The sequence below is a fragment of the Lissotriton helveticus genome, chromosome 1_1 (genome assembly GCF_964261635.1).
Source record: "Lissotriton helveticus chromosome 1_1, aLisHel1.1, whole genome shotgun sequence".
Lineage (NCBI taxonomy): Eukaryota > Metazoa > Chordata > Amphibia > Caudata > Salamandridae > Lissotriton > Lissotriton helveticus.
This window is the reverse complement of record NC_136057.1, coordinates 1785963403-1785988526: the sequence shown is the minus strand read 5'-3', so window position 1 is coordinate 1785988526 and position 25124 is coordinate 1785963403. Positions and strand designations below refer to the sequence as shown.

At 47.9% G+C, this 25124-nt stretch overlaps 1 protein-coding gene across 12 annotated transcripts in view; it reads right to left on the bottom strand.

Moving 5' to 3' along the window:
* Positions 1 to 25124, bottom strand: part of RBFOX2 (RNA binding fox-1 homolog 2) — a 686272-nt gene that overhangs the window by 123061 nt on the left and 538087 nt on the right. For 8 of the 12 annotated variants that reach the window (XM_078640431.1, XM_078640444.1, XM_078640453.1 and 5 more), the window contains 3 exons: positions 20294 to 20356; positions 19997 to 20089; positions 17373 to 17517 (listed from right to left, as the gene is read on the bottom strand). In XM_078640431.1, the coding sequence (XP_078496557.1) occupies positions 17373 to 17517; positions 19997 to 20089; positions 20294 to 20356 (301 nt within the window). The remainder of the gene's footprint in view (positions 1 to 17372; positions 17518 to 19996; positions 20090 to 20293; positions 20357 to 25124) is intronic. The other 4 variants (XM_078640440.1, XM_078640456.1, XM_078640459.1 and 1 more) reach the window with 1 other exon arrangement.

Genomic DNA, 25124 nt, shown 5'->3' with positions numbered 1-25124 from the left:
CTGCATGAACACTCAAGCTGGTATTGAGTGTTGCGGTTGGAATTTTGTTATGAGGGCTTGCATACTGGCTATCATGGATTGGGGTATGCTAGGGGCTTGGAAGTATCTGTTTTTGCACCTAGATACTGTTGGGTGTGGGACGGTTGGAGATGTGACTTGGTGAGGTTTATTGTAAATCCTAAGGTGTGCAGCAGCTGGATTGTGTTGTGTGTTTGTTGTACACGATTGCTACGTGACTTGGCTTTTACGAGCCAGTCTAGGTGAGGAAATACATGAGTGTGTTGCCTTCTTAAGTGGGCTGCTACCACTATGAGACATTTTGTGAAGACTCTGGATGCTGTTTTGACCCCGAATGGAAGGACTTTGAATTAATAATGTTGTCCGTCTAACACAGTGATACACAAAGTACGGCCCGGGGGCTGCTGGCGGACCTCTGGACCTTTAAATGCGGCCCTCCTGGTGAACAGCAGCACCAGCTGCTGTTTATTTGCTAGCACTAATATTTAGAAAAAGATGTTAAATAAATGGGCAAGCATTTATTAACCTGAAAATAACTGCTTGCCCTATTATTTAACATGTTTTTTAACCTCCTTACACAATCCATGACCCACCCAGACCCCTACCCTCCACCCTGCTGGCATCAGTGCGGCCCTCGGGCACACCACAAACCGTACTTTGTGGCCCCTGGGCAAATGTTTGTCAGTACCAATGGTCTAAAATGAACCCCAATTATTTCCTGTGAGACGGGCGAATAGGAATGTGAGATCTAGAGTGGCAAGGAAATCGCCTTGTTGGAGCAATGGGAGTGTCCTCCCACTGCTCCAACAGTGTGACCATGTGGAAGTGGTCGGGTTGTATATACAGGTTTAACGGTCTGAGGTTTAATATCGGCCTGAGGGAGCTTTCCTTTTTGGGAATGAGGAAATAAAGGGAGTAAAACCCCGTACCTTGCTGGTGTAGGGGAACCAGTTCTATTACATGTTTTTGCAAGAGAGAGAACCTCCTGCTTAGAAGCGTTAGATGTTCTGTGGACATTGGACGTTGTTTGGGAGGTATGTTGGGGGGGGGGGGGTGTAGAAGTAAGTTCCAGGCAGTAACCATACTGGATAATTTCTCTTACCCACTTGTCTGTGGTGATGGACTTCCATACAGGTAGGAACTGTGATAGTCTTCCCCCGACCGGAGTGGAGTGGTCTGGGGGTAGTGGAGGGAAGTCACTGCTTTGTGTTGGGGGAGTTACGGGTATTAGAACCACGTCCTCTGCCCCTGTTGTTGCCTCTGTATGTCCCTCTAAAATATCCCCTGCTAGGGGAAGTTTGAGTGGGGCTTTTGTAAGTGGAAGAGATGTTTTCTGTACCAGTTGTTTTGGAGGCGGCCCTAAAAGAGGAGCGACAAAAAGAACCTCTACTAGTTGTTGCTTGTAGAGCCCCCATGGATTTGGCTGTTTGTGTCCTTTTCCATCTTTTCTAAAGATGTGTCCACAGTAGGTCCGAACAAGTGGTCCTGATCCAAAGGCTGATTGAGGATAGTAGATTGTACCTCTTGTTTGAAACCAGATATGCGTAGCCACGCATGTCTGCGCAGTAATATACTTGTATTAATTGTGCGAGATGCTGTATCTGCTGCATCCAGGGCACATTTAATTGAGGTGTTTGTAATTAATTTCCCCTCCTGTATAAGATTGTGTGCCTTGGTCTTATATTGGTCTGGGAGATGCTGCATGAGCTTTTCAAGCTCATCGTAGTGAGCCCTGTCATACCTTGCTAGTAAGGCTTGGGAGTTGGCGATACGCCAGAAGTTTGCTGCCTGGGACATTTTTACTTGATGCATCTAGTAATTTAGACTTTGTCTGGCGGAGGTGCACTACCTGTGGTTTGGCAATTTGCCAGGGTTACGGGCTTTTGCCACTACCAATGAGTCCAGAGGAAGTTGACTTTTAATGTAAACTGGATCACTTGGAGCTAGTTTGTATTTTTTCTCAATTCAAGGATTGAGCACCCTAGCTCTGACAGGGTCTTTAAAAATCTCAGGGGCATGTTTGATCATCCCTTTGAGCATAGGGAGAGTGTTAGTTGTTTTTTGAGGCTGTGAGAATGTCTCTAATAAAAAATCTTCTTCCAGGGGGGTCTGAATGGAGTTGAACCGCATGGTATTGTGCAGCTCTATTAGTTGCGCAAACCCTACGTTGTCATCTGGAGGGGTATAAATCTGGCTCAGGTACATCTGGGAAATTATAATACTCCCAAGAATCATGAGGTGGAATACTGTGGGTGTCACCATCAGTATCTGTATCATTATGTGGTGGATCTATGTTTACATCCTCATCTCCTAAATCCTCATCATCTTGTGGTGTGGGTGATAGAGGAGGTATTGGAGAGTGTGCTGGAGAAGGTTTAATGGCTGGAAGCTGTGGAGGTGGTGAAAAAGGCCTCCTAGGTGAGGTGGCTGAGTCTTTTTTCTTTGAGGGCATCTCAAGTGTTTCCGAGGTGTTCAATTTCCTCTTTTTAGGTGGTATAGAGGTAACTTGCCCAGTAATGGGGTCAATATGCAGTCTCTTTTGCTTAGGATCCGTTGGTTCTGGATGGAAAAGTTCCTTGGATGCACTGTCTTTTCTCTGCGCCAAGGATTTAGGCTCAGATTGGAGTTTTGGTCTATCGTCATTAGCTTTAGCTGTTTTTTCAGATCCAAAGTTTTGGATGGAGTTTGCTTTGGTGCTGAAGTTTCTGGTATTTTGAGTTTTGGTGCCGAAGAGTCTGGAGTCTACGGTACCTTGGGCTTATGTTTCAGTGCCGAAGAGGGTTTTTCGGCACCGTGATGTGGCTGGCTCGATCCCGAGCTGCCTGAAAGCTTAGTGGGCTTCAGAGCCGGGCCCGGAGGCGGGGCTTCTGAAGCAGTATCAGGTTTTGACCCAGACTCAAAGGTGTTACCGGAGCCTTATGTTTTTTCGGGGCTGGGGCGTCGACATAGGTACTCATGGTTCGTTGACCTGGAGTAATAGACTGGTCTCGGAGTCTGATTTGTCGGCTTCTGAGACGCTGGCTCATCTCTGGTCTCTGGTTCCGGATCATCGGGGCCTGCCTCGAAGATGTCTTCCGGCACAGAGACTGTTGATCTGCACATTTCGTGACGTCGAGCCCGGCGATCACGTATAGTCTTCTTGGACCTGAAAGAATCACAGGGCTGGCAGTGTAGACTCTCGTGTTCTGGAGAGAGACAAAGGTTGCAGACCTCGTGAAGATCTGTGTGTGAGAATTTAGCCCTACACTTGCCTTTTTTAAAAGGAGTCCTTTCCATATGCTGGTTAATGGTGCTGATCGGCCTAACGGCCCACGTCGATGACCGGACTCGAAAATCTGTTTTCAAAGTAGATGCGCGTCCAGAGATCGTGATCAAAACAATACAGTCGAGCGGTGAGAGCTTTGGGCGTCGAAGGGGAATCGAAACACCACCGTCCTGGAGCGCAACAAATTACATCCGAACCTGATTGCGTAAAAAAACAATCTGGAGATGGAGTCGATGCCCATGCACACTACTAACCAAAGGAGGAGTCACCTATCTTGGGACTACAAAGACTTCTACAATAACAAAGTGCAAACATCCGAGCCCAACACCAGATGGCGACCTATGCAAAAGTATGCAATCTACAGCTCATATACCTTGAAAACACACACACACACATATATATATATATATATATATATATATATATATATATATATATATATATATATATATATGTGGGCTGCTGAATTCATATCTGTGCATAGAATGTATAGCAGTATCTCCCTTAGCGGTGGCTACCTGTGTCAGCTGTAGCAGTCTGGAAAAGAGTTGAGAACAGCCTGTCCTACAGCAGCTTGCGGTTTTGAATGTACATGACTTTGTTCTGCATTCTGTCCATCAATTGTTGTTTTTGCATTTGTCACCCCGAGTGGGATGGGTATGCTCAGACGCGAGTCCCATGCTCTCCACACCACTGGAGTCAAGCTATCCAGGCTGATGAAGGCTGATAGCCAGAAACCGGTCCTTGGATGCTTGATTCCGGTCCAGGAAAGACATGGCTTGGCAGTTCCGGCTGGACTGTTCCCATGAGGCACAGGGTCAAGGCTGATTTGCATATGGCCATGTCTGACCTGGGGTGGTGTGGAGTACAAAAAACAATGGATTTAGGCCCATATCTCTGTACTGGGGTGAATGTATGACTTTGTTCTGCATTCTGTCCATCAATTGTTGTTTTTGAATGTACATCTACACAATAGTGTTTGGTAAATGTATGTGTGGTTGACCATGTGGCTGCTCTACAGATTTCATGTAAAGGAATGTTACCTAGGAAAGCCATGGATGCCCCTAGCTTGCGTGTGGAATGCGCCCTAGGGGGAACTCTTAAGGTGCCTTTTGCTTTTAAATAACATATTTGGATGCACTTAACGATCCATCTGGCTATACCCGATTTTGAAATAGGGTTATCTTTGTGTTGTGGGGAGAAAGCAACAAACAACTGCTTTGTCTTTCGAAATGCCTTAGTTCTATCAATATAGTATAGCAGAGCTCTCTTGACATCTAGAGTATGCAAGGCCCTTTCAGCTACGGTCTGTGGGTTTTGAAAGAAAACCGGCAGTTCTATAGTTTGATTTATATGGAAATGGGATACCACCTTTGGCATGAATTTAGGGTTTGTTCTGAGAACTACTCTATTTAGATGTACTTGAATGAATGGCTCTTGAATAGTTAGGGCTTGCAGCTCACAAACTCTTCGAAGTGAAGTAATGGCAATAAGAAAAGCCACTTTCCAAGTAAGAAATTGTAGTTCGCATGAGTGTAGTGGTTCAAACGGTGGTCCCATAAGTCTGGTTAAAACAACGTTTAGATTCCAGACTGGTGAAGGTGGGTGTCTTGGAGGAATTATGCGTTTAAGTCCTTCCATAAAGGCTTTAATTGCTGGCACCCTAAACAGTGAAAGGTGTTGCCTGTTTTGCAGGTATGCTGCTAACGCAGCTAAATGTATCCTGATGGATGAATAGGCTAAATTGCAACGTTGTAGGTGCAATAGATAGCAAATGATGTTTTGAGTAGAAGCATCAAGTGGGTTAATGTCATTGTTACTACAGTAAATGACTAAACGTTTCCACTTTGTTGCATAACATGCTCTGGTGGTGGGTTTTCTTGCCTCTTTGATAATATTCATGCAGTCTGGAGGCAAGTTTAGGTATCCAAACTCTAGGACTTCAGGAGCCAGATCGCCAGGTTTAGCTGTTGCGGGTCTGGGTGTTGGATTTCTCCATGGCTCTGAGTTAGAAGATGGAGTGTGAGGCGCAGTCTTTGATGAGGCACCACTGACAGTTCTAGGAACGTTGTGTACCACGGTTGCCTTGCCCATGTGGGAGCAACTAGGACCAGTGTCAGCGAATGTTGGCGCATTTTGCGTGCCACCAGCGGTATTAATGGAGCTGGGGGAAAAGCGTACACAAATTTGCCTGACCAGTTCATCCATATCGCATTGCCCTGCGACTGTGGATGTGGGAACCTGGCGGCAAAGTACTGGCATTTTGCGTTTTCGCTTGTGGCAACAGATCTATTTCCGGTTGTCCCCACTTCCGGAAGAATGGTTGGAGCACTTTGGGGTGATTTTCCCATTCGTGCATCTGTTGGCTGTGCCTGCTGAGCAGGTCGGCTACTTGAATGTCCTTGCCGGAGAGGTGTTCTGCCATGAGAAACATATTCCTCTGAATGGCCCACTTCCACATTGCTTGAGCTAGGTGTGACAGCTGTGGTGAGTGCGTTCCTCCCTGTTTTTGAATGTAATGCATAGCTGTCATGTTGTCCGTCCGGGTCAACACAGTATTGTTGCATAAGTGTGTCTTGAAAGCTTTTAGGGCTAGAAAGACCGCCATCAATTCCAGAACATTGATGTTCATTTTTTTTTGCTGTACGGTCAAGAGTCCCTGTACTGTGTAGTGTAGGACATGGGCTCCCCATCCTAATAGGGATGCGTCCGCTGTTAACACTATTTGTGGGACAGGCTCCTGGAACAGTCGTCCCTTGCAAAGGTTTTGTGGATTCCACCAATGCAGAGAGTTGTATGCTTGACTGGTCACCAACACTAGGTCCTTTAATTGCCCGTGAGCCTGTTTCCACTGCCTTGCTAGGCACTCTTGTAGCGGACGCATATGTAGCCTGGCATGAGGGACTATGAATATGCACAAGGCCATCATGCCGATCAGTTGCATAAACACTCGAGCTGGTAGTGAGTGTTGGGGTCTGAATTTTTGGATTAATGTTTGTATTGCCTTGATCCGCGCTGCGTTGGGATATGCTTTTGCTGCCAGTGTATCTATTGTTGCTCCCAGGTACTGTTGGACGTGGGAGGGTTGCAGATGTGATTTTGGGGAGTTTAGTGAGAATCCGAAACTGTGCAGGAGATGTATGGTTTTTGGCATGTGGTTGGCACATTGCTGGGCTGATGGCGCGTGTATTAGCCAATCGTCCAGATAAGGGTACACGTGGATGTGTTGCCTTCTGAGATGTGCCGCCACTGTCGCCAGACATTTGGTGAACACTCTTGGAGCTGTTGTGACACCAAATGGCAGGACTTTGAACTGGTAGTGCTGTCCCTGAATGGTGAACCTCAGATACTTTCTGTGAGCAGGGTGTATTGGTATTTGAAAGTATGCGTCTCTGAGGTCTAGAGTTGCTAGGAAGTCTCCCTGGCGAAGCAATGGTAAGACTTGCTGGAGAGTGAGCATATGGAAATGCTCCGACAAAATGTACAGGTTGAGGGGCCTGAGGTCCAAAATTGGTCTGAGCGACCTGTCCTTCTTTGGAATAAGGAAGTATAGGGAGTATACTCCTGTTCCTTGATGTTGTAGTGGGACTGGTTCTATGGCCCCCTTTTGCAGCATACTGATGACCTCTTGCTGCAGTAGCGTTATATGTTCCTGTGACATTGGACGGTGCACGGGTGGTATGTTGGGTGGTGTTGAGGTGAGTTTGAGGCAATAGCCATGTTGGATAATTTGCCTGACCCACTTGTCTGTAGTGATATTTAACCAGACTGGCAGAAACGGTTGTATTCTTCCCCCTACCGGTGTTGTATGGTCTGGGGTAGTGCCAAGAAGTCACTGTTTGGTGTTAGTGGAGGATCTATTTGCATTGCCTCCACGACCTCTTCCTTTTGTATTATTTCCTCTGTATCCACCTCTGTTGGTGTTTTTATTGTATGTGGATTGTGTGTTACTCTTGTAAGTTGAGGATTGCTGTGATGTATGACTTTGCGCTCCTCCTCTATAATTGGAGCGACGAAAGGAGTCCCGGTGTTGTTGGGACTGGAGAGCTCCCATAGACTTCGCTGTTTCCGCATCCTTTTTCATTTTGTCCAGAATTGAATCAACTGGTGGACCAAACAAAAAGTATGGGTTGATGGGCTGATTAAGAATTGGGGATTGAACTTCATTCTTAAAGCCTGATATGAGAAGCCATGCGTGGCACCGGAGGAGCACGCTTGTATTGATGGATCTGGCAGCTGTGTCTGCCGCGTCTAGGGAACATTTAATTGACGCATTAGTGATGAGCTTTCCCTCTTGTATAAGTTCATCTGCTTGCTGTTTGTAAGGATCAGTTAAGTGTTGGAGAATCTCTTCTAGACTGTTGTAGTGCGCCCTGTCATACCTGGCTAGTAAGGCCTGTGTATTGGCTATTCTCCACGAGTTTGCTGCTTGAGCTGCCACTCTTTTGCCTGATGCCTCCAAGATTTTTGACTCCTTGTCTGGAGGAGCAGCCTCCCCAGTAGTCTGGGAATTTGCACGCTTACGTGCGTTAGATTCCACTAGAGAGTCTAGGGGTAGTTGCCCCCTGATGTATGTAGGGTCAATTGGTGCGGCCCTATATTTCTTTTCAATTCTTGGGTTTATGACCCGTGCCCTAGCAGTGTCCTTAAAAATGTCACCTGCGTGCTTTAAGACGCCCTTCAACACGGGGAGTGTTTTAACATGTCTTTCAGATGTTGTTAATGTATCAAAGAGGAAGTCTTCTTCAATGGCATCAGAGTGCATATCTACATTATGGTAGGTTGCTGCTCTATCTAGTAGTGAGTTAAATGCTACTGTATGCTCTGTGGGTGATGGCCTAGTTGGGTATACTGCAGGGTCTGTAATGGGCAGAGTGCCTTCAGTGTCTGGTTCTCCTCCCCCACCCCATGCCTGTGAGTTTATGTCCTCATTTGGGTTTTGTGGATAACCAAACCCCACATCTACGTCCTGATCTCCCTCTGGGTTGTAGTCAGAGCGTGCAGGTGATGTTGGAACATATGGAGTAGCAGGCATAGCTGGAGTGATAGGTTCAAAGAGAATAGGAGAGGTAGCACAGTCCCTTTTCTTCTTTAGTGGAAGTCCAGAAAAGTCTTCAGTTGGCAGAGGTCTTTTCTTTTTTGTATTAACAGTCACTTTACCAGTGTTTGGGTCGATATACAGTTTTGACTGGTCTTCTGTGGAGGGATCTGGATGAATAATCTCTTCCTCTACAGTTTTTGGCCTTGGTGCTGTAGCCTTTGGTTTAACCTTTTTTGGGTCGGTGCCTGTTTTGGGATTGACCGCTTTTGGTGGTTGGACCGTTTTTTTGTGTTTTTCGACAACTTTTGTCAGTTCGACGTCTTTGGCTGGCTTTACCACCGTTTTCGGACCAAGCGGTTTTGTCGGTTCAATAGTGTTCTTAGGTGTTTTCGGAGCCTGCGGTTTTGGCTTGATGCCCTTTTTCGGTTCGATGAGCCTCGGCTCGACCGATTTGCTTTGGTCCACCTTTGGTTTCGGTTCGACTGTACTTTTGGGCGTAGGCCTTGTTGTTTTGTCAACCGCTTTTTTCCCTTTGTCGAAACTTGATGCTGGTTTGCTCGAGTCGACGTGCTTAGTCTTGGGGGTCGATTCAACGTGCTTTTGTTTGGGTGTCGATTCGACATGTTTTGGCCTCGAGGTGGACTCAACTGCTTTCGACTTCGAGCTCGACAGCTTTGGTCTTCAATGTAGACTCGACTGTTTTTGGCTTCGAAGGTTGTAATGGGACTGTGGCCTTCAGGTCGACGCCCTTCGGCTTAATGACCTTCGGCTCGACGACGTTCGGTCCGAAGACGGTATGGTCGACGAGTTTCGGTTTCGATGGAACCGGTGTTGTATGTCGTGTCTCAGAAGGCTCTTTCTGAATGTTCTTAGCCGGGCGGTATGGTGGGGCTGTGGAATGAGGATGTTGATCTTGGCTAAGGCCTGATGGCGATGCCTCGACCTGAGTCTCTGATAGAGGTGTAGTGGGACCCCTGGTCGTCATCAAAGTCGTCTTCAACCGCTACGATGTCCTGATCATATTCCTCGAGATCGACGATTAGTTCCTCCTCTTCGAGGTAATATTCGGAGTCATGCTACGAGTATTCGACTTCGTCGTGATCTGAGTCTTCGGCGCTGGCTAGATCTTCCTCATCGAAGATATTATCGGGCTCTGGCGCCGACCTCTGCATTTCTTGCCTCGCCGCCAGTCGATTCCGGATCGTCTTTTTTGACCGGAACTGGGAACAGGCTAGGCAACTATCTTCATTGTGATCTGGAGATAGGCATTTGTTGCACACTGGATGTTTATCTGTGTGCGGGAACTAGGAGTTGCACTGCGGGCAGAACTTGAATGGACTTCGTTCCATCGACGGTCGGTCCACGTGGTGTCGAGAAGGCCTCACGGCCCGATTCGACGACCGAGTGCAACAGATGTTGAAAAAGTATATCCGTACTGAGCGCTGAACAATACCGACGGATCCGAAGGCCTTTTGGCCTTTAGAAAGAGTTTTCTTGATTTCGAACTTGGAGTGTAGGAAAGTACATCCGAACCCAATGGCAGAAAAAAACAACCTGAGGATGGAGAGGATGCCCATGCGCATTGTAGTCCACGGGAGGAGCCACCTATCTCGTGATACTTCGAAGACTCTTCCAGGACAACAATATGCAATCATTCGGACCCAACACTAGGCGGCGATCTATGCACAGATATGAATTCAGCATCCCACATGCCTCGAACATATATATCTCATTTCATACTTGACGTACCCAAACAATTACATGCACTTCTAGTGTGAATGGTGAGATCAGAAAAAGTTCCGTTATGGTGTTGTAGGTTGGGAAAAATGGTTGTATTTTCCCAACCTACAACATCAGAACGGAAAAAGTGATAGTGTGTTGGTTTGTATGAGGTGAAAATGGTCAGGTGTGGTATAGGGGGTCGTTTTTTGCAATAATTGATTAATGTTTCATCATATTTGTCTAACTGTAAATTTGTTTCATCCGTACAAAACAAATATTTTATTTGTTACCATTAGGAAGAATTGTATGGGTGTATCTATGGCTTATCTGTGGTCTTATAATAAGTTTTTAATTATGTAATTTTGTATGATAAAATTAAGAGAAATTACCATTGGTAAATTATATAAACAAGTTTTTACAATCTAATAAAAATAAACGGTATGCATATGCTTATGATTTAATGAATTTAGTAATCGTCGTGGAGCTCTTATAAGCCTATATAGAAGAATGAATATGCTACTTACCAGTATGCATCTGTTCTTGGCATGTAAGGCTGCTAACATTCATATCTTAGCATTAGATCGCCGCCTAGTGTTGGGTCCGGATGATCGCACATTGTTGTCCTGGAAGAGTCTTCGAAGTATCCTGAGATAGGTGGCTCCTCCCCTGGACCACAGTGCGCATGGGCATTGGCTCCATCCCCAGATTGTTTTTCGCCATTGTGGCAGAAGATGGAGTGAAAAGTGTAAAGGATGTCCATGCTAATGACTGAATACAATAGTACATCTGCAGCTGCGACAGGCACCGGGGAGGAGGGTGGGCGATATGAATGTTAGCAGCCCTACATGCCAAGAACAGATGCATACTGGTAAGTAGCATATTCAGTTTGAGGCATGTGGGCTGCTAAATTCATATCTTAGCATAGAATACATAGCAGTCCCTCCATCAGCGGCGGTTGCCCGTGCCAGCTGCAGAAACCTGAAAAAGTGTCTTGAGAACAGCCTGCCCTACAGCAGCTTGCTGCTTGGAATGCACATCAACACAGTAGTGTTTTGTAAAGGTATGTGGTGTAACCCACGTGGCTGCTCTGCAAATGTCCTCTAAAGGAATGTTCCCTAGGAAAGCCATGGATGCCCCCAATTTGCGTGTGGAGTGCGCCCTTGGGGGTATCGTTAAAGTGCGCTTGGCCTTTTGATAACAGATTTGGATGCACTTAACAATCCACCTGGCTATTCCTGCTTTGGAAAGAGGGTTGCCTTTGTGTTGTGGTGCGAAGGCAACAAAAAGTTGTTTTGTTTTCCTAAAGGGTTGTGTCCTGTCTATGTAGTACATCAACGCCCTCCGTACATCTAAGGTATGGAGCATTCTTTCCGCCACCGTTTGTGGGTTTTGGAAGAATGCCGGCAAGTCAATAGTTTGGTTGAGATGAAACTGTGACACCACCTTCGGAAGGAATTTGGGGTTAGTGCGTAGCACTACCCTATTTGGATGAATTTGAATGAAAGGCTCTTGGATTGTGAGCGCTTGTAGCTCACTAACCCGCCTCAGTGACGTAATAGCTATCAGGAAAGCTACTTTCCACGTTAGGAACTGGAGTTCACACGAGTGCAGTGGCTCAAATGGTGGTCCCATCAGTCTGGTGAGGACCACATTGAGGTTCCACACCGGAGCTGGTGGTGTTCTTGGGGGAATGACTCGTTTCAGACCTTCAAGGAAAGCTTTAATGGCAGGCACCCTGAAGACAGAGATGCTGCCTGTTCTGAAGATAAGCTGCTATGGCGGATAGATGTATCCGAATGGAAGTGTACGCTAGATTGCACTTGTAAAGATGCAACAGATAGCAAATGATGTTAGGGATAGATGCATCTAGCGGGTTGATGTCATTGGCTGTACAATAAATGACAAAGCGCTTCCATTTTGCAGCATAGCATGCTCTGGTAGTTGGCCTCCTTGCCTCCTTGATGATGTTCATGCATTCTGGAGGCAGGTTAAGGTATCCAAACTCTAGGACCTCAGGAGCCAGATCGCCAGGTTGAGCTGTTGTGGATCTGGATGCTGAATTTCTCCATGGTTCTGCGTCAAAAGTCTGGGCGTGAGGCGCAGTCTTTGATGCGGCACCAATGAGAGTTCGAGGAACGTGGTGTACCACGCTTGGCGCGCCCACGTTGGAGCAACCAGGATGAGAGTCATCGCGTGCTGCCTTAGCTTTCTTGCCACCAGCGGTATCAGAGGGGCTGGCGGAAAAGCGTACGCAAATTTGCCTGACCAGTTCATCCATATCGCATTCCCCTGCGACTGTGGGTGAGGAAACCTGGCGGCAAAGTGTTGGCATTTTGCGTTTTCTTTTGTGGCAAACAGGTCTATCTCCGGATGACCCCACTGCTGGAAGTACGGGTGGAGTACAGATGGGTGTAACTCCCACTCGTGCATTTGATGGCTGTATCTGCTGAGCAGATCCGCCATCTGATTGTCCTTGCCCGGGAGGTGTTCTGCCATGAGGAAGATGTTCCTCTGAATGGCCCACCGCCACATGCCCTGAGCCAGATGAGACAGCTGTGGCGAGTGGGTGCCCCCCTGCTTTTGAATGTAGTACATCGCGGTCATGTTGTCCGTCCGGACTAACACTACCTTGTTGCACAGATGTACAATGAAGGACTTGAGCGCCATGAAGATTGCCATCAGTTCCAGATAGTTGATGTGCATCTTCTGTTGCTGCGTCGTCCACAGTCCCTGCACTGTGTAAGTGAGCAGATGAGCTCCCCATCCCTGGAGAGATGCGTCCGTTGTCAGGATAATCTGCGGCACTGGCTCCTGGAACAGTCGGCCCTTGCAAAGGTTGTGTGGAGTCCACCAATGCAGAGAGTCGTATGCCCGACTGGTAACCAACACTAGGTCTGTTAATTGTCCTTGAGCCTGTGTCCACTGATTTGCTAAGCACTCTTGGAGCGGGCGCATATGTAACCGTGCGTGAGGGACTATGAAGATGCAGGAGGCCATCATGCCTATCAACTGCATGAACACTCTCGCTGGAAGCGAGTGTTGTGGTCTGAATTTCTGGATTAGAGACTGCATGCTGTCTATCCTGACTTGGTTTGGTTGAGCCATGGCCGTCAGGGTATTGATCGTCGCACCTAGAAACTGCCGGACATGTGCCGGCTGAAGATGCGACTTTGGGTAGTTCAACGAGAAACCTAGATTGTGAAGGAGGTGAATGGTAGTCGACATGTCCGCGGCGCACTGTTGTTCCGACTTGGCTTGAACGAGCCAGTCGTCCAGGTAGGGGTAGACATGGATGTTCTGCCTCCTGAGGTGCGCTGCTACTGTCGCCAGACACTTGGTAAACACCCTTGGGGCTGTGGTGACTCCGAAGGGTAGGACCTTGAACTGGTAATGCTTGCCCTGGATAGTGAACCTGAGGTATTTCCTGTGGGACGGGTGTAGTGGAATGTGGAAATAAGCATCCTTGAGATCTAAGGTTGCTAAGAAGTCCCCTTGGTTTAACAAGGGAAGAATCTGTTGTAGTGTAAGCATATGGAAATGTTCTGACAGTATATACAGGTTGAGGGGACGTAGATCTAGAATGGGTCTGAGAGATCCGTCCTTCTTTGGAATAAGGAAGTACAGGGAATATACCCCTGTGCCTTCCTGTCCCACTGGCACGAGCTCGATTGCGCCTTTTTGCAGCATCGCCACTACTTCCTGCTGCAATAAGTGCAAGTGCTCTGCGGACATAGGCCTTTGCCTTGGTGGAATGTTGGGTGGAGTGGATTTCAACTCTAGACAATAACCGTACTGGACTAGTTGTCGCACCCACCTGTCTGTGGTGATGTTTCTCCAGACGGGCAGGAACTGCTGCAGTCTCCCCCCGACAGGTGTCAAGTGGTCGGGGGGTAGTGACAGAGAGTCACTGTTTGCTTGGGGTAGAGGAGCGGGAGTTGTTGTTCCCTCTGCCGCGTCCTCTGGTGCTGTTTCCTCGGTAACCCCCCTTGTTCTGTTTGGTGTACGAGGATTGTGCTCCACCTCAAGAGAATTGCGATTGTTGACCCATCTGTCCTCTGGTGACTCCACGCGCACCTGAGCGACGAAAATTATTGCCACAAAACTGTTGTGACTGTAGGGCCCCCATTGACTTAGCAGTTTCGGTGTCTTTTTTAATTTTTTCTAGGGTGGTGTCGACATCTGGACCAAACAGTCTATCAGGATTGACTGGCTGATTAAGTATGGTTGTCTGGATATCTGGTTTAAACCCCGATATGCGGAGCCAAGCTTGTCGTCTTAGCATGACGCTAGTGTTGATAGCCCTAGCTGCTGTGTCTGCGGCGTCAAGTGCACACTTGATGGCTGCGTTGGAGATCAGTTTTCCCTCCTCTATAAGCAGTTTGGTGCCCTCTTGAAACTGCGGAGGCAGGTGTTGTATAATCTGCTCTAGGGTGTCGTAATGCGCCCTATCGTAACGTGCTAAGAGTGCTTGTGTATTTGCAATACGCCAAAAATTGGCAGCTTGTGCAGCTACTCTTTTGCCTCCTGCCTCTAGCACCTTGGACTCTTTGTCCGGGGGAGGAGCTTCACCCGTCGTCTGGGAGTTGGCCCGTTTCCTGGCATTTGCGACCACAAGAGAGTCCAGTGGCAACTGTCCCCGAATGTATGCAGGGTCTGCAGGTGCTGGTCTGTACTTTTTTTCGATACGTGGATTGACCACTCTCGCTCTGGTAGGCTCTTTAAAGATGTCCGCAGCATGCTTGAGGACCCCTTTGAGCATAGTCAGCGTCTTCACTGATCTTTCAGAGACTGAAAAAGTGTCAAATAGAAAGTCTTCTTCAACTGGGTCAGCATGCATGTCCACATCATGATTAGCAGCTGCCCTCTCAATGAGTGCATGAAAACCTGCAGAGTCCTCTGTTGGGGATGCACGTGCACTGAAAGGCTGTGGGTCTTGCCCCACACTTTGGGTGCCTTGGTCACCAATGTCATCATATGAATCTGGCTGTGCATCTGGTTCATTGATGGGGAAGGTGTATTGGTCATCCTCATTATATCCCTCACCCTCAGAGTGATCTGGTGAGGGTGTAGGGCTCCTCCTTGGAGGAGGCTGGATAGGTTCTATGAGGCTTGAAGCGTCTTGAGGAAGCCTTTTCTTCTTCAGGGGGATGACATAGGAGTCCACTGGCTCTGAAGTGATCCTCCTCTTGTAAAGGGTCAATTTGCCTGTGTCGGCGTCGATAAAACGCTCAGAATCCTCTTCTGAGTTGAGTACCCGACTTGAAAGTGCCCCTGCCGTTGAAGAATCCGACTTCTTTGGCGTCGATTTCGTTGAAAAGGCCTTCGGCGCCTCTTTTGGTGGCAGAAGGAAAAGAAGTTTACTCGCAGGCTTTGCCGGAGTGTGTGGCGATGGCATCGGAGCCGACGTAGCAGCGGCCTTCTCCCTGATTCTCTGTAGTGAAGAGGCGATGAGGGACGCTTCACTTGCAGTGGCCTTTTGCGCCGACGAGGATGGCTTGACTTTCCCCTCGGATCCGACGTCTTGGCCCTTCTGAGTCTTGGACGAAGATGCTGCCGCCGCCGACCCAGAGTCCTTGGACCGATGCGCAGATGTGCCAGCCTTCGATCCGTGTGCTTGTGTCGCCTCCGTGTCCACCACGCGTCCGACTAACGAAATCCCAGTCGGAACCGGAGCCGTGCCGCTGGCTTTGGCGTGCTTGGACGGTGTCGCAGCGGTTGACCCGTGCCGACCACCCTTCTTAGAGGATCCCTCCTCTGGCGCCGACTTCGACCCCGTGGAATCGACCGATTTCTTCGACTTCTGTGGACCGGAGGCCGACGGAGTCGATGAAGTAGCCGGTGCGGTAGCTTTTATAGGTACGGCCGCCATTTTAGGGACGCTCGAGTCCATAAGTTTCGGTTTCGTTTTCGGGTCGGCCATTTTAGGTGTTGTCGATACCGAAGGTTTCGGTTTCGAAACGTGCTGCGCAGCAAGTGTGTCCGTGGCCGGGCCTGAAGGCGGGGCCGTGGCTTGCGGTACGGGGTCTTGGGTAAGGCCAACAGGCGATCCCGTGACCCGATCGTGATCTTCGTAACCTTCGGGGCATAGCTCGTCCCCTGAGCTATCTTCCGCGGCCCCATAAATCTCTTCGACGTCCCCTACCTCTTCGACGTATTCAAGGCCTTGACCCACGACTCCGTCGTCGTCTACCGGATCCGCCTCGACCTCCGTCTCGGGCGGGGAGATTTGGAGATGATGACTCTGGTCCTCCTCTTCTTGGTCGCCGAAAATGTTTTCCGGATCCGGGGCCGCTTGTCTGGCTTCCAGGCGCACCGCGCGCCGAAGCTTGAGAGTCTTCTTAGACCTGAATTGTGCGCAGGCCTTGCACTTTCCATCGTCATGGTCTGGTGAAAGGCATTTGTTACAGACGGGGTGCAAATCTATATGTGGGTATTTGGACCCACAGAGCGGACAGAACTTAAACGGACTCCGCTCCATGTTGGAAAGTTGCAGTCGTGTCGCGATGAGAAGGCCTCGATGTCCGAAGAGTGAAAAAACACCGCTGAATCCGACTCCAAGAGACGGAAGAACTCGAGACCGTGCGCAAACAATACCGACGCTATGAAAACAAGGCCTTTTGGCCTTAAAAAGTTAGTTTTTCTCGGTTCCGACAGAGAGAGGTCGAGACCGCATCCGAACCCAATGGCGGAAAAAAACAATCTGGGGATGGAGCCGATGCCCATGCGCACTGTGGTCCAGGGGAGGAGCCACCTATCTCAGGATACTTCGAAGACTCTTCCAGGACAACAATGTGCGATCATCCGGACCCAACACTAGGCGGCGATCTAATGCTAAGATATGAATTTAGCAGCCCACATGCCTCGAACATACAGGTCGAGTGGGAGTCTCTTGTTTCTCCTTAAAGCTGGTTCCACCACCATTAGGTACTTTTATAAACCATAGGCTGGTCAGGTAAGATTTAACCAATTACTGAAACAGCCCTCCTTGCTTCTTCACATTGAATGAAGAGGTGATGGAACACGATTTCCAAAACTAAGGGTCTGAGAATAGGGTTTATTCCGTGAACGTACAGTAACGGTGCAGCAAAGCTCAAGGCGTTTCCCATCCTGAAAGCATGCCAACATCAGAAGTCTGGCTCTAGACAGGGATCGTTACCCAGGCAGGTTGGACTGAAAATCAGTCAGATCGTTTCACTCCTTCAGACTTGGTTTGACATTTACTGCACAATTATTCCCAACCCACAACCAGAATGGCTTTAGACTGGAGATGAGTGCTAATGTCCAGGTTTGACGGGACACTACCGGCAGATAAAGTCATGCACTTACCCAGGGTAGGCTTGGATGGCCGTCGGGGGCATGGCCCGCACTGCCCCATACATTGTGCGCCCTCGGCCCCTCAGATGTGCCCCTCGGAAGGCAGCAGCAGCGGTGGCAGCAGTGGTAGCAGCTGTCGGGTATGGAAATCCTGGTACTGTGAGAGAAAAGGAGAGAATCGGGAGGGGGGGACAAAGCAATGAAAGAGGGGCACGTGAGCACTGCGGAAGGTTTCCTGTGGGAGAAAGAGCGCCCTGCCCGCCTCCACGGGCAGCAGTGAAAGGGTGCATGCGTGCAGATCGAGGAGCAGGGGCGGGCTCTGAACGTCCTGCCGCTCGGCGGCCATGCTAACGCATTCACAGGCTCCATGCTCAGATGCATTCTCTGCTCATGCCGGTTCCTTCTGCGGCAGGGAGAGGAAGCAGTAGTGAGTGGAGGGAACGATCCACCCCAATGCCTACTCTCCAGTTTGCATGCACTTCCAACAAGCCACGGACAAAACTCCTATCAGAAAGTCTAATACACCCCTCTCCGATGCCAGGGTCAACAGGCAGGGCTCACAGATTTAGAGACGGGGAACTTGTCTGGGAGGGAGACAACAGCGAATAACTAAAAGACAACTGGGACCAGAGCTCAATGAGTTTTACATGGGGTTGGATTGTGTAAAGCTGCTACTCTAACCAGTCAGCTAGTGTCAGTATAAGAATGCTAGGAGAGGGAATCAGTGCCTCACTGTTTTGAGGTCAAAAGGATCGAATGCAAGAGAGTCAGTGGTTTTGCAGCATGAATCCTTTCCTAGATTCACATGCTGTGCATTATTCCGCTTTCTAGTTGCTGGATCCGGAATGGTCTTTGGTTTTTTTTCTCTTGTTTTGGGCGCTGTCGAACCACCATTTGGTGCCAGGTACATCCCCTGTGTGACCTCCGGTGGCTCCCTGAGCGCCCAAAACCAAGAGAAAACCCCCCCAAATAAAACAACAAAGACTATTCCGGAACCAACCACTAGATGGCGGAATAATGTACAGCATGTATATCCAGAAAACTCTTCAAGCTGCAAAACTACTCCTACTGGTAAGTAAGCATTCTGTTATCAACTCGGAGGTTAAGCTGGAAGAGGAGAGATTCTGAGCTTTGTCTGTAAGTTAGGCCTGGAGTGAGTAGTGATTCGCAACTTCTTTGGGCCATAGGGTCTCAGTTGTGAGGCAGGCTTGGGAAAAAACATTTATCTCCGCATCTTGACTGGTGTAGGCCTGGATTGGTAAACGATTAAGTAGTTCAGTCGTAAATATCCTGGAAGCTGATTTACAGCCTCTCCTTTGGGTTAGAAGGCGAGGAAAATAACGGACTGATTCTTAGCAGAAACAGGCCTGGGAGCAAGTGTTAGCCTTTAAGCTTGGAGTTGGGCCTAGAATCATAACAGAGCCATTGAGCTGTGGGGTTGGTATGGAAAGGAAAATTGCTTGAGCTCTTTACTAACCCTCAGAATGCTAAATCAATCTACTAAGTTCTAATTTCTTAGCCTCAGTACAACTGCCTTACAATTCTAAACAAGTACTTCAAATAATTCTCTCATCTATGTGGCCACAACACTGCGTCTGAGGGAACGTTTTCTGGTTCTATTCTCCCTTTGTATTGCCGCACAAAATAATCAAAGAACATAAACAATAGGAGGCCTGGTGGAAAAAGCCTGGGCATTAGACAACCTGGTATCAGGCAAGTAGGCAAGCCCCGCCCGGAGACCAAGCTTCCACAAATTCAGGAAGCATTTGTTGGTGGAAAAAAAAACTGTCAGCCTCGGACATCTATCACTCGCATGCTGCAGACACCGGCCGAGGAGCCATCTCAAAAAATAAAAAAGGAAAATAAAAAAAGAATTTGTTGCAGAGAAAATATTTTGCCAACATCCGACGAACAACACAGCAGAGCGGCCCGGGTGATAGGTGGGCAGGAATCCAAAAAAGAAAGGTAGCTTCTGTAATGTATACTGGGGGACTGTTTCATTTTGATCAGTACTTTCCCACCCCAACACCCCATCTCACCAACTAGCAGGTGAAGAAATAGCAGCAAATCTCCGTTATGCACCAACATAATTTCAATTCTCAAATATTTTGATGGCGACTCAGTCAGATCTGAGAGGCTTCCAGTCCATCCCCTCCACAACAGACTACCATGGCTCGTCATAACAGAATAATGCACCTGTCACTTTTCTTCCTTGACTAGCCTTCTCCACAAATCTGTCCCTCAGCGCAAGTATCTAAAGTACCATGGCTCACCACCACTGACCTGCAAGTTGACCATGTACCACAAAGCGAGAGCCCCTCTTTCAGGAACATCTCATGCCGATTTATGAGCAGAGTCATGCTAAATTAGGTCAGCTCACATGGAGCTCAGTTATCCACAAAAAACTCAAAATACACCACTTCCTACCAAGACTATACAGGATGCGGACTATGTGGGTGGGTAAGCAATGACTATCTTACATGTGTGAGACACCACCACCCTCTAGTCCCCAGAGCCCAAGTATACATTACACAAGCCTAAAGAAGCAGGTTAGACAGATCAGAAGGTACTCAAGCAAAAATAATATAAAAATTAAAAAAGAAAAAAAAATGGGCCATTAGGGGTGTTCTACTTACTTAGCAAGGGTATGTATGTGCCTATCCCCCCCCTTCCTGGCAGGGACATCGTGGCATCGCTCCCTAGTGAGACGTCGGCTTGAAAGCTGGAAGCTGATTTAGTTTCCCAAAGGAATAAAATGCAAAAAAAATTGGGTTAAAAAAAAAAAAAAGGGCGGCAAAAAATAAAATAAAAAAAAAACCAAAAAAAACCGAACACACACATCAGTGCAGTGAGGAAGAGGGGGAAGACACCTCCCGCGTCCGGAGAAGCACAGAACAAAAGCAGAGCGAGTATGACGAGGGAAGGACTTATACCTGCATAGAGCTCTGGTCCGTACACTGCTCCCATAGCACCCACCATCGGACTCAGCTTCCAACCTGTGGAAGAGAAAGAGCGTCAGGATCCGGGAGAGCATTAGCTGGGACAAAGAAAACAAGGAGCAAGATAGAGTCGGGGAAAGACTAACTGTTTGAGAGGAGGGCAAAGGCACCTGGAGGGATGAGAGAAAGAATTTGTGATGGGTTAGAGAGCACAAAGTAATGCATGGAGGGGAGTGGAAATATAACGGAGAGAGGAGGGTGGGGTCTGGGTTTAAGCCTGAGGAAAACAGGGGCGAGAAGACTATCAGTGCCAGAGGAAGGAAGAGGGTCAAAGGACAGAGCCGTATTGTCTCGGGCAGGGAGGAGAAATAGGGAGGAGGGGGTGTTAAATTAAAGGATCAATATGGAGACCCCCGGTATGGGAGTGCGTAGGGGACGGTAGCCAGGTAAGAGAGGTTAGGGGGGGCCATGGGAAAGAGAAAGGTATCAGGAAATACAGCAATGCATGAAACAGGGCTCAAACAAGAGAGTAATAGGAAAGTGAGGTCAGCCATTAAGGATACACATGATTGTCTCATAGGCAGAAAAAAGTATTCTCCCAGCCAACTACTTTAGGCCATAATGGTCAACAAATAGGTTTACGAAGTGTTCACTAACAGGCTCTTGGTGCCTCATTTGATATGAAGAATGTGCTTATATGTATAGAAGAATGAACTTGTATGTACAGAACAGGAGGAGGCAGTAATGCCCCTGGGAAGGTCGCAGTGACAAAACTGCAGCCACTTGCTCCTGTATTGTGCCCAAGAGTTTGATTCAACCAAGATATGCAGGTTAGTAAAGGAGAGGCCTCTGTGGGTAAAGTATTGCTACACTGCACCTGAGCACTCTAGTGGCTGTAGGAAAGGGTGGAGGATAAATGAGGGTAGATCTAGGGAGGGTGCATCAGAGCACCTTGTCCACTGCAGAGATGTGGCTGGATTTCCTCAGTTTGCAAATTAGCCAGACTGCCACCTTTTCAATATTTTTAACGTTTGGCAGTTGTGTTCTCAAGTTTGCCAAGAGAAATGCAATCGGGAAATGGGTGCAGATCAGAGTATAGGTCTCAACTCAAAAAGCCTACAGCATGGTATCAAAGTTAAGGTTGACATCTATGATCACTCCCACATTCTTATCTTTGGTTACACTGGCAGGAAAGAGGCCTCAACAATTGGACCAGAGTTTCTTCCTGTGACCAAACCTTCAGTCTTTTCACTGTTCATTTTCAGAAAATTGGTAGGCAACTATTTCAACATGGCCGCCAGATAGTCTGAAATCCAACTGACGGATATGGAGCTGTTTCGATCAAACCTCAACTACACTTGGGAATGGTCAGAACAAAGTAGGACCTTATTTTATTTTATTTATTTTATTCAAAGTTTTATATAGCGCGAACAAGATCCTTACAGATATCAGAGCGCTTCACAAAGACAGGGTAGGGGCAGTAGGAATGAACAGAGGTAATGGGAGCAGTGTAGTAGTCAATAACATGATAGGATAATAATAACATACATAAAACATATCAATATACAATCAGGTAAACCAGTAATATAAGACGGCACAAGTCATTGATTCCACTACAGAGGTGTTCAGGTACACCTTGGGTGTGTGGAAGGCTTATGCCAATGTTTTAGTATAGAGAGAGCACTGAGTGGGGGCATCGGGAGAGTGAATCAGTGAACCAACGTGTATCATATATTGGTCGGTAGTAGGAAAGTAGCGTAGTAGTGTCCCCATCAAGTAGAAGTATAGTGCCAAAGGACAAGGTGAGCATTGATACAAAGCAATGCAGGGTCTCTGATCCAGCACCTATAAGGTTCAGGAGATCTTGGCCAGAAGGATGGTTTTCACCTCTTTCTTGAAGAGTGCAGTGGAGGAGATACGCCTGGTTTCAGGAGGGAGCGCATTCCAGATCCTGGGTGCCATTCCTGAAAAGGAGCGCTTGTATGTTTTTCGCTTTCCGGAATCTACGAGGTTTCAGGAGTAGATTTTTTGAACTTCTATTGGATCTCGAACCTCCTGAAATAGACAACTTTTGGGCGAGGTAGTTGGGTGCATTGTGATGCACGGCCGCGTGTGTCATAACTGCAATTTTTAGCTGTATTCTGGCTTCAAAAGGCAGCCATTTTAGGGACTTTAGGTCTGGGGATATATGCGAATGTTTTCTTGAGCCAGTAATGAGTCTCGCGGCAGCGTTCAGGGAGGCTCTTAAGGGTGCTGTTGTGGATAGCGGGAGTCCGCTGAGGGCCAAAATTCCGTAGTGTATTCGAGGGATGACTAAAGCTTGTACAGCAGTTTGGAAGTCTTCGGCAGGGAGGAAGGGTTTAATTTTCCTCAGTGTGTTGATTTGGAAATTAGCTGCTTTTGTGGCTTTGCTGACGTGCTGCTGCATGTTGAGCTTGGCGTCGAGTGTGATGCCTAGGGATTTCGCTGAGTCCACGATGGTGGGTTGGACATTGAGTGCTGTTAGATTATTGAGCCATATTTGGGTGGTGGAGATTTTCGCCGGGGGTGAGATGAGTAGGAGCTCAGTTTTCAGAGCATTTAGTTTGAGGTGATTATCGGCTAGCCAAGATTGAGTGTTAATAAGCGTGGAATTCAGATGTTTGATATCTTCCGGGGATTGAAGCTTTAGGTAAAGTTGTGTGTCGTCGGCGTACATATGGAATTGGACATTGGAAGCTTGGAGCAAGGTGGCGAGCGGTTCCATGACGAGGTTGAACAATGTGGGGGAGAGGGAGGATCCTTGTGGAACACCTAGATCTGCAGGCATAGGTGAAGATAGCACATTGTCGATCTTGAACTTCTGAGACCGGTTGTGAAGGAAGGACGAAAACCATTTGAGAACAGTTCCCGATAGACCCATTCTAGTGCTTAGCAGCTCCAGCAAGTTCTCATGTTTGACCGAGTCAAATGCTGACGAGAGGTCAAGAAGGATGAGGAGGCAGGACTCATTGCGATCAAGAATTTGGAGGGCGTCATCAATTATGTGTGTCATAGCTGTTTCCGTGCTATGTTTCGCTCGGAAGCCTGATTGATGAGAGTTGAGGAGGTCAAATTGGTCAATGTGTTTTGTTAGTTGGACACATTTCTCCAACAGTTTGGCCAGGGTGGGGATATTGGTGATGGGCCGGTAATTGTTTAGGTCAGACGGATCAGCTGTAGGTTTCTTGAGTATAGGCGTGACTTGCCCCACCTTGAGGGAGTCTGGAATGAGGCCTTGTTGCAGGGAGCAGTTGATGATTTTGGTCCAGAGAGGGAGGAGCAAGGGGATGAAGTCTTTTACAGCTTTAGCAGGTAGAGGGTCTGTGAGGTGATTAGAGGGCTTCAAGGTGCAGAGCAGTTTGTGTATTGTTTCTTCCGAGTAGGTATCGAAGTACAGCCAAGATGCCTTGTTTTTAGGTTGGGTGTTAGCCATTCTGGTGTGGTTGGGGAATCGGCTCACATCCATGATGAGGTCATTTCTTATGTTGTCAGTCTTTAGCTTAAAGAAGGCAGAGAAGGCTTCACAGTGTTGGGTGTCGCTTGTTGTGTTGTTTGATTGTAAGGGTTGTGTCGTTGTTTGGGTCTTGATTAGTTCGAACAGTTTTCTTGGCCTGTTTTTTGCTTGGTTCAACTGGCGGCTGAAGAAGTCCAACTTTGTGCGTTTTATTTTCCTGAAGTAGGCATTTCTCTTGTTCTTAAGCCTTTTGAGGTGCAGTGCTGAAGGGTCCGATCTCCAGGTGCGCTCTGCCATTCGCATAGTACGCCTGTCGTCATTGAGTCTATCGTCATACCAGGGGTTAGAAATTTTGGTGGAGACTCTCTTCAATTGCAGTGGGGCGACTTCATTGACTATTGTATTCATAGATTCAAGGTAGTGGTCAGTCAGTGATTGAACATCCGAGGCACCTGAAGGGGGAAGGAGGAGATTGCCGATGTGGGGAGGCAGGGTAGAGGGGTTAAGATTCTTCATGTCCCTTTTCCAAGTTTTGGATTTGATTGGTTGAGCCGGGTTTGGTTTAACTTTTTCATTGATAAAGAAGGTGATAAAGTGGTGATCTGACCAGTCGCAGGGTAGAATCGTCTCCAGTTGTGTAGAATTCTCTTTGGCAATGATGAGATCAAGTATCGAGCCTTTGTCGTGTGTTGGTCCATCGCATATTTGGGTGAGGTCAAGCGCATTAAGGAGAGTTTTGAGACTATTCACCACTGAGTCTTTCTGATCGTTCCAGTGGAGATTGAAGTCACCCAGGTAGATTTGGGTGGTCTGCCGACCGGCATTGGAAGTGATCATGTCCATGAGTTGTTGGGTGAATATGAGATTGTCACCAGGCGGGTGATAGATGAGATGTAAAGCACAAACTTGTTTGCCCTCGCTGGCGATGTCGAGGCAGAGGAGTTCACAGGAGGAAAGGGAGGGGGAGGTGACTTTAGTAACGGAGAGATTGCTCCTAAAAATGCATGCAATTCCCCCGCCCGTCTTGTCTGGAGACCTGTCTAGCCTAATGATGTGATAGTTGGGGGGGACTAGTATGTCCATAATCGGGGTAGAGGCTTCAGTAAGCCAAGTTTCTGTTAGAATGGCTAGGTCCAGATCCCCAGCTGAGACGAGATCAGCGATGTCGGAGGAGTGTCTCTGGGCCGATCTGCAGTTGAGTAGGATGCATTTGAGTTTGGGAGAGAGAAGGGTGGTCGAGCTTTCTCGAGTGAGGGGAACTTTTCTGAGGTTGTTAGGGACGGAACCTCTGTTGTTGAGTGTTGGGAGCCTCAGAGGGTTTGTAAGAATTGTGGGTATGGGGATGTGTGT